The sequence below is a fragment of the Macaca thibetana genome, chromosome 4 (assembly GCF_024542745.1).
Source record: "Macaca thibetana thibetana isolate TM-01 chromosome 4, ASM2454274v1, whole genome shotgun sequence".
NCBI classification, from domain to species: Eukaryota; Metazoa; Chordata; class Mammalia; order Primates; family Cercopithecidae; genus Macaca; species Macaca thibetana.
The window spans coordinates 128997514-129013446 of record NC_065581.1 but is presented as its reverse complement, the minus strand read 5'-3'; the positions used below and the strand labels follow the sequence as shown (position 1 = coordinate 129013446).

Here is a 15933-nt window from a genome sequence, read left to right as displayed (position 1 = left end):
ATAAGGTCCCATATTAACATAAGAAAAAGAGGACAAACTAGAAATCCAGAATTCCTATATTTCAAAATAATGGCTTAGATTTACCAACTGTAAAATTTCCCACTTTCCCAGGGGAGACAAGGGAAACAAAAACAAAAACAAAACAAAACACAAAAACAGTAAAGAGAGGTTTGAGGGATTTTATAAAGCATTTATCAAGCCTTACCACACCAGTAATCTTCCTAACAGATGTGCTAGTATTCTAAAATAGGCCATAGAAATAAGTTGGGTGAAACAGACACAGGTAAACAAACAACAGCGGTTATTACTTGTGACATTTTATTGGCGTATGACAATTTACAAGGGTCCCTGTTGCATTATACATCACACTGAGTAAGAATCGTTTAGCCATCTACATTCAATGTTACTTACTGGGTAATATTTTTCTCAAATTATAATTCCCGACACTGATTTTACCTGTGACAAAAGGAAGAATAGTAATTCCTTGAAGTAGACTGTAATTGGAAAAACGTTTTGCTTTTAATATAAAAATTCCTAGGATGCTGAAAGGTACACATACACACCTAAAGAGTCATGGCCTTCTTAAACAGCTTTCTTAATCCTTTCTGGAAATATCCTTTGGTTCAGTTTTTATTGCCCTTCTCTAGGCAAAATATGTTAACGCAGGTATCAATGAGTTATTTCCTAGCATTTGTAAGCAAATATCCTTGCCAAGAGGAACCATTCAACTTTTATAATGTCGTAAAGTGTGGAGTTAAGATGTGTTTTAAAAAAATATACAGGCTACTTTTTATATGCTTGATCTGAAAAAGATAACATCCATAATGACATTCTATTACAGAGTTCTTACCATCACCCTAGCCTACTATATTCTGGTATAACACTCTTTCCTCAATTTTGTTTAATAGAATAAAAGTAACCAAAGGTTAAAGCAGTGCATTTGAACTTAAAATATAACCTGCCCACAGGAATTAAGTAGCTTAATTTCCACCTCCTATTAAATAATTTCTCAAATCCCCTTTTATCTATTGTCTTAAGTGGATAAGCACATAGTCATGCACACATATTTGATGTCTAACCAAGTAACTGTTATGTATTTATTTGTATACAATAAAAGGGTCATGAAAATTCTGTGTTGGGGATCACATCCATGTTGCTTTCACACGTATTATTCTGAACAGGAAAATATCAGTTATGTCCTGATTAATGCAATAAATACTTCCTTTGGCAGGTATTTCCTCTGCTTTAATAGACAATTTCAGAAAGACATGTTAAGGGGGGGGGGGGAAATCACAATACTAAGGATCTGAGGGCCATAAACATCACATATGTTGAGTTTGCTTTTAGTTTTGTTTCCAACAGCTCTTAACCAACGTCCCTGGCTGTAACCGAGGTGCCAGACGCATTGCAAATCCTCGAAAATGTTTTAAGATGAAAGAGCAATACACTTAAGATCTTCAAAAGTTTACATTAACAGAATAAGCATTAGCTCCTTTTAACACACACAACTAAATTAACAAATGAAATGTGTCTACTTTTATATATGCCCATAAAGCAGATAGACTTAACATTGAAATTTAATATTTTAGATTTTCACTCCTTTAAGAGCTATCAATATATAGACACAAAAGATAATTCACATTTGAAAAATTATCTACCTGAAGAATAGAACCCTTAAGAGAAAAAAGAAAAAGCCATTTTACAAACTGCAACTGAAAAGGGGGGAGGTGGGGGGGGGGAAACAAGTTAGATCAATGCAGCAACAAGCTTCCTGCCAAAACTTTTATTGGTGACATTTGAAAAACAATTTTCTTAAAATACTATTAATGAACAGTATGTTGTGTTTCTCTATTTTTACTAATAGTTACACTACAAACTAATGTTCAGCTCAAATAAATATGTAAGATATGAAATCAGGTACTAATGTATCAACTTATTCTGCAGGATAAACCTCCTCCATACCAACCCCAGGATTACAGTTTTTCTTCTGTTTAAAACTAGGATGTTCAGTAGAAATGGGGTTTCTATTTGCAGTATTATTACAAACCAGTTTCCTCTCACAAATAGCTAATATCTAAGACCATGACTCAAACTATCAAATAGGAATAGAAAGAGAACACTCGGTTTTGAACGCAAATAGAAAAGGCTCCTAAGAATGTTCTTTATAGGCCACTGCTTGCTTTCAGTAAAAATAACATTTTCTCAAAACTTTTCAGTCTAATTTTTAATAGCTTGTACTTTTTAGCTATTGGCAAAGCTTTTTTTTTTTTTTTTACTCCTTCTTAAGCATTTGCTCAAGTGTTAAACTAGCTTAGTTTACCAAAGTAACAACCTTTTGTCTGTGGTATACTTCAAAAATTAGTCACCCTACAATGTAGTGTGTTCAAATTAAACAGATGTATACAGTTAAAATAATTAGTGTAATCTCTATAAACAATTTCTGTTCCAGGATTTATATGTAGAGCTAACGTTTACTTCAGAATAAAACATTGACAAACAGGGAAGGAAGAGAATCAGAACTTTCACAGAGCTGTACTTGACCGTATCTTATAGACAAAGCAGAATTACAATGCATGTAACAAAAACGTTAAAAGTTTTTTTTAAAAGTTGATAGTTACAAATATGGTACGTAACAATTTTCTACTTTATTTCAGTACAATTTTCAACATACAGTCTACTATTTCTCAAGATATTTGAAAACTTAAAACAAAATTTCTATAGACTACTTGCAAACAGTAAAATTTAAGTAAAATGCTTACATTCTTATTTGAAAACAAAAATCAGGTAAAAAAAATGGTGGGTGCAAGTTCTGCTCTGCTGTAATCTTACTTCATTATTTATTATTCCTAAAAAAGAGAAAAAAAATTAAAGATTAACACAAGATGTGGAGAGTGAAAAGGAACCATATTAATAATTGTTCCTAAAAATGAAATAACTAATTCACCCGCCAAACCTGTATCAAAAAAAATCTGTCAGAATCACAAGGTGAAATTTTATACCTTTTCCTCCTTGCGTCTGTCCTTCTTTTCTTCATTATTTTCCATGGTCTCTTCTTCATCTTCAACAATCCCATCCCCTTGGTATTTGTCATGAGTCCATTTAGGACTGCTACCTGATTTTTTGAAGTTAAAGCGCCCTCTGCCACGTTGAAAAGTACCACGACCTCTTCCTCTTTTGGCCCAATAATCCACACCATCATCTCTGTCGTCATGCTACAGAAAGGTTAAAAACAATTGTCAATGAAATGTTTCTTGTAAAGATCATTTCTCCAATCATAAACCACAGTATTAATCTTCTGAAGATTGGATATATGAGATTGGTAATATTCTAACACAAAACCAGTAAAACTGCATTTTTCAACAAAAATATATTCCATCGTCAAGAGAATAACCACATCTTACTACTTAGCAACCCAAGCACTGAGGGTTACCTAATCATTTGGAGAATCTCAACTGCTAAATTACCACTGATTTTTAGAATTCTCAGTTTTGTTTTCGTATTATGTCAATCCAAGTCCACTTATTACACCAAATGCAATGAGATAAAATCACCAGTTTTTCTGGTTATTTCTAACCATGTTAGTCATAAATATGCGGCAGAAAGTCATAAAAATATCACTAACGTTCACTAAAATGAAACTGGTGGTATGAATTTTATACTTTACATATAAAAGTAGATTTTAAATATACTGAGATTGAAATCTAGATCAATATATAGTACATATCAATGTTCTGGGTTAGAGAATTTCAACGGTAAATCATGACATGGTCCCTAGAATTAACACCTCACTCAGTTCTTCTTCATCAATCTGAAGTACTGCAGTTATCACATCCCAGCTTTAATTATTAATTATATTCAAATACAGATGTTCCCTAAATTACGAATTGTTCTATTAAGCAAAACAATCTGCAAAACTGAAAAGTACTAGACTTTGTAGATGAGTAGAGATGGGTATTATATTCATACAAAAGGCCAAGGGAGTCCTGTATGTAATTTAATTAACTGCTAACTTACTAACTTTGTCACCCACAAAAATGAGAAATAAAGCAAAATGCCCCTGTATGAGAAAAGCGGTATAATGCAAACAAAATGTTGTGTAATCTATAGAGTACTAGTAGTGAGCAATCATCCAAAAGCCACTAAAACTTTTTTTACGTAATATGTGATATGGGTTTTTTTCCCCCAAAACAGAAGACTTTGCCTTTGGACATATTCATTTAACTGATTAACCCCCTTCATGACTTGAAAAGTTCAATTATATGGGTAACTAACAGGCTATATGAAAGAGAACTTACCAACTGCTAATAATCTATCTTTATCAAACCATTCAAAGATTACTAGGTAGAGGTGTACATGACTCTATAATGAATCTTGGAACTATCAAAAGTGCAAATTTAAATACAGCAGTTTATTGCAAACCCAAAATAAACTACTTTAAAACAGACTGCCACTAAAAATAATGCCCACTTGACTACATAATTTCATGCTCCCTTATCACATTAACATACCCAACTCTTGAGAGCTTTTTTATGATATTTACACAATACGCCATGGATTCTGGGAAGAGGTTTTGGAGTACAAGCACGGATTTAAATCACCACAAACTGTGTGACTTTGGGCAACCTCTCTAGAATTTACTTCATTTTAATAATATGTTCCTTGAGGGAACACAGATCAGTAGAAAGTGCCTGGCCCAGTGTCTGACAAGCAAGCACTCAACAAACGGTGGCAATAATGTTTCTATAGTGTGTAATATGGGTCTGGCCCTGTTCTGAACACTTTACATGTACTTATTCATCTAATCCTCACAACAACCCTCTAAAATACTGTTACTATCCCCATTTTAGAAATAAAGAAACTGAGGCACAAAGAAATTAAGTAACTTGCCCAAGGTCACAGAGCTAGCCCTTTCTTCTAACCCTTGTGACCATCACCCATAAAACACATTTCCCAGATACCCTGGTGGCAATATATGATTACCACACCAGGTAGTTAAGAGTTAGCAGAAACAGAAAAGCCAATGGCAAAGCTAAACACTGGGGTTAAATTAGCCATTGCTTTTAATATACAATCATCTGAAACTTGGCAAACACAACAGCACCTAAACAATGACTGTGTCTTCCGTAGGGTATCCTGGCAGCTACTTAATTGAGATTTTTGATGCTAAACATATTCTTAATACTCAAGTTTTATATCGAAGATTTCAATCTCATTATTAAAATTTTTAAATTTTAATTATCTCATATTAAGATGGGCCAGAAGTTAGATATTTATACACAGCTAAGAACATGTTAACAAAGGAGTCTGTATTAGAACCAAGACCTTCTGAATCATCTTCTCCCTTCTCTACACAAGGATCAAGTTTCAAACAGTTAATTACCAAAACTCCAATCCTGAACCCCCTTCCCCACCAGGGATTTTCTCTTCCTTTGAAGGCAGCAACTCAACACTGAGAACCTTCAGTACTTTCCCACTTGCTCCAACTCTTCACACTCATCACTCCATAGAATTTCAGGTTCTAACTAAAACTAGTATCTTTCCTGGAATTTTTATTATTGAAAACATTATCACACCTTTGCATAAAACAAATCTTAGAGATAGGAAATTTCAAAAAGAATGCAACAAAGATTACTATAACTCAGTATTGGACAACAAATAGTACAAACAAGACCTTTTAGAACCCTGACTCTGGAGCCCAATGAGTTAAGTCCTGACCCCACTGCTACTAGCCACATAACTCTGGTTAAGCTACTCAACCTCTGTACCTCAGTTTTTTCCATCCACAAAAATGGAATAACAGCCCCAACTCAAAAGGCTTTTTAAAGTATTAATACGTACGGAATACTCACAACAGCACCGAGCATGGTACATAATGCTTAATAAATGTTATCTATTATTACTAAGCTTTGTTTTGTTTTTTTGAGACAGATTCTCGCTGTCTCCCAGGCTGGAGTATAGTGGCACAATCTTGGCTCACTGCAACCTCCGCCTCTTGGGTTCAAGCGATTCTCCTGCCTCAGCCTCCTGAGTAGCTGGGACTATAGGCAACGCGCCACCACGCTCGGCTAATTTTTGTATTTTTAGGAGAGACAGGGTTTCCACATGTTGGCCAGGCTGGTCTTGAACTCCTGACCTCGTGATCTGCCTGTCTCGGTGTCCCAAAGTGCTGGGATTACAGGCATGAACCACCGTGCCTGGCCTGTTATTACTAAGTATTAATGTTTCATCCAAATGGGCAAACTCTCTTAAACTGGTCAATTGTTCTGAAAGAACCTAAGGGAATGAATGTCTAGTTTTAGAAGACTTTCCTTCTGAATCGTATTTTTCTTTTTTTCCCTCAACATTCCTTTACATGTAAGATACAAAATTTTTTAATTTAACTATCCATGTGAAAACCAAAGTTGCCATTTCAATGGCTCATAATTAAGTAAAAACCAAAATAATTAACTTTGAGAATTGATTTATAAGGAAACAGTGTGTAATTTTGCTTGATATTCTAGTGAACATGATCAGTCTGTGGCAAATCAATGTGTACGGTTTTATACAGAGACCAAGATTTTTAAATATAACCCAGCAAAGCAACATGTAAAAATACTACTGCTACTTATATATGGCTAAATTCCTAAAATAAGACACTCTTCTTAATGAAACTACTGCCTAATTAAATGCCAACCCAAAATGAGTATGTATTTTTTAAGGGATAGCAGATTCTTAAGAGAATGCCATAGAAAAAAAGGCCTAAATTTTGTATTTGTAAGTTGTTAAAAGTGGCAAACAATTACTATCTACATGTTCACCTCTCATTCCTTCTTCACCTCCTGACCTATCATACCTGGTCTACTTCTCTGGCATTTTTACTCTCTCTCACTTTTCACCCCACCTTTGATATGTTGGTCTTTATCTCTTCTCTTCTGTGATCTTACCACAGCTTTAACGGTGACCTATAAAATTACAGCACTTTTTTTTGTTTCTCTAAATTTGAATTACCAACTATCCACTGGACAGCTCCATTTCTCCCAAGAACTTCAAATTCAACCTGTTCAGAACAGAACTTAATCTTTTTAAAGCAGCTTCTTTCCTATAGATTTAGATTCCTTCCTCTCACTACCAACATCCCTGAATTCAAGTCCCCATAAATGTTACTTTTTCTCAAATCTAGCCCCTTAGTTCAGACACTATATTTTCTCAAATTGCTTAACTTTTAACACCCATGATTTATGTAAACTCTGCTTAAAACTCTATTTTCTTAAAAGTTTTAAGACCTTTGACACTGTGACTCCTTGTACTCAATTTTCCCAAACTTATACCAACCATCTAGCCATCTGAATACTATAGTTCTCTATACCATGCTGTTTCACTCCTTCTGCTATGTGCAGTACACTTGCCTACCTCTTAACCTCGAGATTAATTAAGGTCAAGTTCCTCTACAAAAGTCTCTTCTAATCACTCTCTCCCTTTGCAAAAATCCACCTATTCCTTCTTTGGGAAAAGCAAAAAGCCACCATATATATTTAGAATGTTTGTTTCTCTACTACTAGTCTCTAAGTCAAAAATTGGAATCACATCCTACTTGTCTTTCCATCCTTAGTACCTAGCATAAACATAATCCTACTTGTCTTTCCATCCTTAGTACCTACCATAAACATGTCTGTTAATACATAAATGATTGAACCAAGAAGTAGATGGATCTTTCACATTTTTCTACGTATCAAATGCCTTTTACTTTCCAGAATGTCAATTCAAGCCACTCAAGAAGCATAAACTGACAAAACATTATGCATAACGCACTCTGTAACTTTTTTTTTGGTTCTTGGTCATTAACATGCCAAAAAAGAGGCAAATGGAAATATATTTTTGAAACAAATATATTGTTTTTCCAGACAAAACAGAGATCCACTTTGAACTACAGCTATAATCTCTAAGTAGGTATGTCATGGACATTGAGGTTTATTCAAATATATTCATAAAAAGCCAACTGAAAAAGTCAACAACTCTTCAAGTCCAATACAATTTTCTTCCATGGAAGCAACTAGTTTTCAGAACTAGTCTCTGAAACATAAATTCTCTGAAAAGCCATGATAAAAAAAATGAATACTTCTGGTAATAGTTTTGGTATATTCTTGTACACCTCTATAATGCAGCAGGGACCCTTTTCCCCATGCCAAACAGCAGAAAATGCCCATCCTTATCTAGAGAATCCTTCAAGACCTATCACCTCTAGCTTCATCCTTGAAAAACTATTTCAGAGGGAAAAGCACCTCTACCACAGGAAGCACCAAATTAGTTTACCTAGCAGCAACTTTTCTGTAATTTTTCATCATCTTTTTTCACCAATGAAAGCTGACAGCCTCCCTAAAATTCTTAATTATACGTACTTTGAAAAAATTCTTCTCCTTTTCATTTAAACAAATAGCTATGATGATGGAAGGTACATCTTAATGTGAAGTTTCTACAACTGTCACTGTCTTATAGACAGATATAAAACAAACATTAAGCTCAACTATAATATAATGTTCTTCTCTGAATGTGGGTAACAAATCAGGTATATTTTTCGCTTACCCTGATCAGCCTATGTTTAATATCAAGAAAGTATGAACAGGACTAAAGGGACCCACATTTTTCAAAATTTCAAATCATCTGGGTAATTATTTTAAAAAAGGTTTCCCACATAACGGTGAATCTTCTTATAATAGTGGTTATCTGTACTCAAATGTATTCACCTAGTATGCTTTGAAAATTAATGCAAACCAAATAAACACAGATGTCTAACACCCACCAAGAAGTACTTCTTGCTCTTTGGGGTATATTCTGGATCCCATTCCTCTTCCTTCGGTCTCTTTTGAAAAGTAGTATTTGAGTTGTTTGGACCAGTATTTGTCCCAGCAAAAACTCCTCTGGCTCTTCCTCTGCCTCTAATTCGAAACTGATTAACATTAACAAAGTTGTTTAGTGATGCAATCAAAAGGTATTTAGTTACATGCAAACTCTAATTTTACTGCAGTAACAAAAAACATACGCCCTAATTTCCTATCTAAATCTCGTAGCCATTGAGGATGAAAAGGATGGCCATTTTATATCATAGGCAAAAAATTCTGCCAACTAAAAGTTGAGTAGGTTAAGAAGAAATGATCAACCTAAGTGTTAGAATACTGTACTTTCAAGGACTGAACTAATTTTTTTATTTTTTTGAGACAGTCTCGCTCTTTCTCCCAGTCTGGAGTGCAGTGGCACAATCTCGGCTCACTGCAAGCTCTGCCTCTCAGGTTCACGCCAATTCTCCTGCCTCAGCCTCCCGAGTAGCTGGGACTATAGGCGCCCGTCACCACGCCTGGTTAATTTTTTGTATTTTTAGTAGAGACAGGGTTTCACCGTGTTAGCCAGGATGGTCTTGACCTCCTGAACTCATGATCCACCCGCCTCGGCCTCCCAAAGTGCTGGGATTACAGGCATGAGCCACCGCGCCCGGCCTGAACTAATATTTTTAAATAATCAAGCTGTTTTTCCTTTTTACTAGCCAAAAGTTATCTAATTTCTTTGAATTACCATAGAAGCCCCAAGTATTCAGCCATACCTAACACTATATAAGCAAAGCTCTTCTCTTTCCCAAATTATCTAATTAATGAACTCCACCAAAACCCAACTAGATAACTCGCTCAAGGTAGGAGTGTGAATCTAGAAATTAAAGAGGCAAGAAGATGCACTACCATAAAGTCATTATATTAATAATTATAACGACTTACGGAAACATGGGGATAATGTACACGCTATATGAAATATTTCTGATTTCTATGACTGATACCCATATAAGCAAGGATTTGAAGAAAGCAGGCAAAATGAATGTAACTGTAATACAGAGATGAACATACAGGGGTTTTATTAAGGCGTTAAGGTACTTTTTCAAAAACTAAGTGATTAAAGAAATGTTATTACCAATCAGTAACTTTCCTTGACTCTTGGTCTTTAAGGACTAGGTACAGTTATTGATCTCGAAGTCAAGAAAAGTACCTAGTTTATACAGATGCTTCTAGATCTCAAAATGGTATTTCTAAATGAAGACAGCACTTCAAACACCACTTTATGTTTCAATACTACCTCTGACTTTAGGAATAATGACACACATAACATCTCTAAGTCATGTATATGACCTTCCTTATGTACATTACTCTAAGATAAACTCCTACCAAACAATCAAAGATAATTTTTTCACTTACAAAGGTTCCTCGTGGTCGGCTAACTCCTGCAAAGCCTGAGTATTCTTTCATTTCATGGTGAGTTTTAAATTCTTCTTCTCTTTCCTTCTTACTCTCCTTTTCTTCTCGAGAACTGGGAGAAGAAGGTGATGCTGAAGAGGATGAAGATCGAGAATGATCTTGCTCTCTACTTTTATGTTTACTGCAAAATAAAGAAAACAAAAAATGTGCTACTTTTAAAAAGATAAAGACCCTGCTGAATCTTACAATAGAAGAGATATTTTTCAAGTCAAAAACACTATCCCCTAATAAAATTATGTAAATAAAATAATTGGGTGTTAAATTTTGACACAATCTGTTTCCATTCTCCTTCAATATGTGTTTTACATCAATAATGAAAAACATGCTAGGGCCTGCCAGTTAGAAAATAGTAGTCTGTAAAGGTCAAGAATAAGGTTCAGTTCTTTAGTATTTTTAAATTAACTTATATCTTTTATTACTTTAACGAAAGGAAGAGAAGAGTAGGAAAAAGTAAGGATGTTCTTAAGGCCAAGTTTCAAAATGACTGCAGTTTGTACACTCTGGGTGAAAATAGTTGGTATAGTTTGGGCTATAGTACCATTATAGCAAATAAAAAGCATATGACATTACAAATAACAGCCATAAATTTAATAACACAAATAAAATCCACCATTTACCTAATGAATAGCAAGGAAAAAGATTATCTATAATACTTTGTGTTTCTATTTGCCTCTATGATGATCAAATTTACATGATTTAATGCAACACCCGAAAAGGTCATACCTGTGGTTAACTCTTACCACTGCTAACAGTTTCCATGGAAATATTATTTTGAAAGACTAATACACATTGCTATTTCTAGTCCTTCCTCCCCCCCATCTCTCCCATGTTAAACCACTAGATATCAGTTTAAAATTCTTGTACTCTGGGTGTTATGAGTTGAAAAAGTGCGGAATCAAGCATAACGAACCAAAGTTCTTACACAAACTGTTTCTAGAAATGCACTGCATTGAAGTCCAACCTCCTGATGTAGCCTGGATAATAGGACACATTAATTTGTCATTTTTTTTTTCAGTGTTAGCTTGCTATTCCAAAGTTTTTGTCCTCATCCACCATAAGCCGTGTAAAAGACAAATACATTTTTGCTGTAAAACAAATAATTTTAATTGTTTAAATTTAAACATTCGATTACACAGTCAAAATTGAAAGCAATTAAGCTGACAATTATTAAAGGCTAATTAGAAGCTAAAACCTATCTTAGTCAGTTTGAACAATTACCTGTCATCTTTGTAAGATTTGTATTCCTTGTAATCTTTTGGAGTTTTTTCCTGCTTTCTTGATCCACTGGATTCCCTGGAGCCCTTGGAATCTCCCCGTTCTTTACTTCTTTCTTTTCTACGGCGATCAATGTCATGCCGAAGGTCAGCAGAGTCACACCTTAATTTTTTATCTCCCTATAAAAGACAGACGTAAAATACAGATTTCAGAGGAGAAATAGAAAAAATATATATACACATATTATAGAGTTAAATTTTATGCCAGCTTCTAAACTGGCATTTTAGTATCAGAAAATAATGAATCATATAAGATACTATCACTTAGTTTTTGTTAAAAAGTACTTGATTATTTTTACTAAACATTTGGGTATACAAAGTGCAGTGGAACTGGGGAAATTATTAAAAGCTAAGTATCTCGAGAATTTTGCAGGTTTTTATCCAAAACAATCTATAATAAATTTTTGTACAGTAAATGATACAAATATTTTTTCCACTCAGCATATCCTATTATCCCTCATCCTTCCAAATGCTGTTTTCAATAGTTGAATACAGATGTTATAATCTGTAGTTGTGATGTAGCATTCTACCTAAAAAAGAGAGATCCTAACATAATGGTTCTCATTACTTAAGCCTCATTATGATCAAGCTCTTCCCAAATACTCTGACCAACCCAATAAAAAAAAAACTTCAAAAGAATTCTATAATTTCCATAACATGCACGTAAAATATGATTAATGAAACCAATTGAGGTTGAACAAGGGTAGAAACAAAGCCAGAAAGATATTCGCAATCCTGTACTCAGTATCTTGGGCCATATACTGCCCTTTCTCAATTCAGGTATTGCAACGGACATTAGTTTAACTGGGTCACAATTCACCTCCTTCTTGTTCCATTGCTTTTTCAAATACTATATAATTTAGGAAGATGGAAAGAGGCATCTAGGAATGAAGAGAAATTATACATCAGTAAGATGCTAAGCAATGTGGACATCCTTGCTAGTATTCAACAATAAGTAGTATTTACTCTGGGAAGTCTGGCTATAATATTCATAAGCATTCATAAAACTGAAAGTACGTATCTCCAAATGGTATCAACTACTCACCTATTTGCTCCCAAAGTCACAAAGAAAAAAATCTGATCAAGAGCAAAAAAACCTTCCTATTCACCTAGGTATTACCAAGTCCACAAGTAACAAGATAATATAAGTGAAACCACTTTGCAAATTACAAACTATATATACATAATTACATATTAACACGTTATTCATCCAGACAGGAAGATAAAAACCAATGGCATATCCTCTTATCTATTCATCAGTTATCTCTACTTTTTCTCCTCTGGATCAAAATCTGGTCTAAATAATGAGGAGAGAAGATACTCACTGTCAGAGCATGAGGACAGACTAAACTGTTGGGAAAACTAAATTAACAACTTTGAACCCAAGGTGTTATTTAAGTTAAAAACCAAAAAAAGCATTCACTTCTCAGAATCTGTTCTTTCAAGATCAATACACCCCATGCAAAACAAAACAAAACAAAACAAAAAAAAAACACCTTATTTGTAAGCTCTAGATTCCACATCTAGTAATAGCATGCCCTATTAAACTTGTACACTACCACTGTCCATAATAGCTTCTAATAACAAATGTGCCTGTTTTCAAAATAACCCAATTATTCAACAACTCTGCAAAACAGAAGCATTCTTGTTTTTCTAATTAGAAAAGCAAAGTTCAAGAGGTTATTTTCCAATTATCATGTAGATAGTACTTAGTGACAGCCAGAATTGGAATCAAGCAGTACTTCCAAGTCCCCTAATCTCTTCAAAACAGTTGTTCCCTATCTTTCCCCACATTTCTACTACTAGACATTTTATGGCCTGATATAGATTAGTCTACCTGGCAAAGGTCATTTTGAATTGTCAGAGTATATTGGAGACCCCTTAACCACTGAATTCCATTCTCACCAAGACCCCTCAATGTCTTTCACAGGCTCCTTTCTCATGTTTAAAAGACATTCCCCCATTCCCCAAATATTCCAAGAGTGGTAAGTCTTTGCTCCAAACGTTTTTTGTAAATCAGTACTTAGAATGCTTATTTCTTAATCCACATCAAAAATGCCCAGTAGCATGGGGATTACTTCTTGTTATCTGTGAAGAACCTAGAGATATTAAATTTAGACACACAAATCGAGAAATATTTACTCTCGCTAATGAATCTCATCTCAAAACTCTTCTTTGATTTTATAATTTTCCTTTGTCTACCCACTGATTCTTTACGGTTTTCTTAGGACTATTTTTTTTCCTTTCATTAGCGTTTTGAAAAAATACTCCTGGTTTAAATTTAAGATAGCATAGTGTCAGCTTAATTTCTTCCAGGAAGGAACAGTATGCATACTACCATGATGTAGTTATGAATTAAAAGTAGAAGATATCTATAGACATTTACCTTGAGAAACTATATTTGGTACAATATCATTAACTAAGCTGAACTTAACATGAAAAAAATTACATTCAAAAACATACCTTCTGATTTTCTTCTTTAAAAACTCTCTCTTCCCCTGCTAAACGGGTATGCTTCCTCAAGGTACTTGGTGAGATGTCAATTCTCCTTAATGTAAAATAAAGTATATTTTTAGTCATATTACTAACTTTTTGGTTTGAAAACATCCACACGATTACCCATTTTCCTAAGACAGTTATTTCTCTCCCAATCAACTAATTGAGCACACCAAGACTATTAATTTACTAATACATAATTAAGAAAAAATATCCACGAAGAATGAATTAAAATGCTCCAACCAGATATTTTTATATAGAAGTCTGGCCTTTAAAACATCCAACTTATTGACCAAAAATAGAAAAAATGTGTTTTGATTAAACTGGGTATCATTTTAAACATCAACAAACACACATGAATAGGATTATTTGCTCCTGTCTTCAATATTTTTAGATATTCAGTGCCCCTTTGGTTTTATTCTGCGCCTTTCCTTTTTAAGTCAGTATCGGTCGCAACTACCCAGTGCTGCTTTAGCAGTCATCACCAAAACCACACCAACTGTGTATGAAGTACCAAGCCAGATACTTCATAGCCAGTATCACTGTCACTGCCACCCTGCAAAATGGGCATGATTATCCACATTTCATATATGAAAAAATTGATGTCCAGGGATTAAGTTGTTCATCACAATGCAATGAAGAGACACAGCCAGGAATTCAACACAACTATCTGACTTCAGTGCTCATGCTTTTGTTCTCTCTCTCTCATGGAACATTTTTTATTTCACAAACTTACTAGAAATTCAAAGGTTACTCTAGGCCTTCACTGCCCCTCCCAAAAACCAGACTAACTGATAACTATTTAATTCCATACTGCAGAGAAGTAAGAGTTAATATTTCAAGTTCTAACAACCAGTTTCAACTAAGCTGAAAATTGAGAATTATAGAATTTTCAAGACTTAGAAATATATTTAAAGCATAAATGAGGAATAAAACCAAATTTGTATCAATGACAAAAGCAAACTTCCAATACAATATTGTTTTAACAGAGTCTTCCTACCAAAACAACGTTTTTATATGTCAATTCAGCAGGATACATACCTGTGTATTTCAGGGCTCTTTTGCCGAGTACTATGTTCTTCAGTGGCTTTCTGATACGAAGTGAACCGCTCGTTTAGGGTCATTGCAGCTGACTTGAAGTATTGCTCTGTTGATTTAGAAGAAATACTGTCCGTTTAGTTTAGTTTACTTTAAGAGAGATTTGTTTGTGACAGAAGGGCATGTAGCAGGTGAAAAGAAAATAAAAATACTCAAGAAACCTAGCAAAAGAGAATCAAGTGTTACAAGGAACTCCTACCCTTTCAATTTCTTGTACCTCAACAGGAAAGTGCTTCAAAAGTTGCTCACAGGTCCCTGTCAATACTACATCTAATCCAAGAGCAATTAATAGATTAAATCAAGAGTCTCTAATTCTACTTCATTAATACACTACTTCCTCAGAATAAAAAGGAACACAATCTATGGATGTTCTAATACCTTGCCAATATGAACCAATGACGTTACTTCAAGTAATCATTTGCAGAAAACAAAAATTAACAGGAAAATATGGAGTTAACCAAAAAGCTAGTTTGAGTAAACTATTAAATTTCATCAGTGACTATGCTGCCATATCAACAAAAATGGATTTATAAAAACACTGAATACTATCATTGAAATTGGAAAAATATTTTTAAATCAACTAACATTCAATAATTATCCAAAAATCTGGCATCTTGGCAAACCCAACAGCACATTTGATATTGCTGTTTTGTCTCTCTTTAAACAATTTTCAAACTAGTAATATCAATACTGATTATTTTAAAAACCAGTTAAAAAGATATGTTGTAAATGTAAAATAGAAAGACGTATAAAGTCATGAGCTATGAAATGTCACATTATGAAGCAAGCTATCT

The 15933-nt window shown here is 34.1% G+C and overlaps 1 protein-coding gene across 9 annotated transcripts in view; it reads right to left on the bottom strand.

The window, feature by feature from the left end:
• Window positions 1-301: 301 nt before the first annotated feature.
• Window positions 302-15933, bottom strand: part of BCLAF1 (BCL2 associated transcription factor 1) — a 31498-nt gene continuing 15866 nt past the window's right edge. For 4 of the 9 annotated variants that reach the window (XM_050787930.1, XM_050787934.1, XM_050787931.1 and 1 more), the window contains exons 7-13: window positions 15083-15188; window positions 14009-14093; window positions 11490-11665; window positions 10212-10392; window positions 8777-8923; window positions 3000-3212; window positions 302-2846 (exon numbers count right to left, since the gene is read on the bottom strand). In XM_050787930.1, coding sequence (XP_050643887.1) covers window positions 2841-2846; window positions 3000-3212; window positions 8777-8923; window positions 10212-10392; window positions 11490-11665; window positions 14009-14093; window positions 15083-15188 — 914 coding nt within the window. In that variant the 3' untranslated portion in view covers window positions 302-2840. Of the gene's footprint in view, window positions 2847-2999; window positions 3213-8776; window positions 8924-10211; window positions 10393-11193; window positions 11357-11489; window positions 11666-14008; window positions 14094-15082; window positions 15189-15933 lie in introns of those variants that run through there. The other 5 variants (XM_050787932.1, XM_050787936.1, XM_050787933.1 and 2 more) reach the window with 2 other exon arrangements.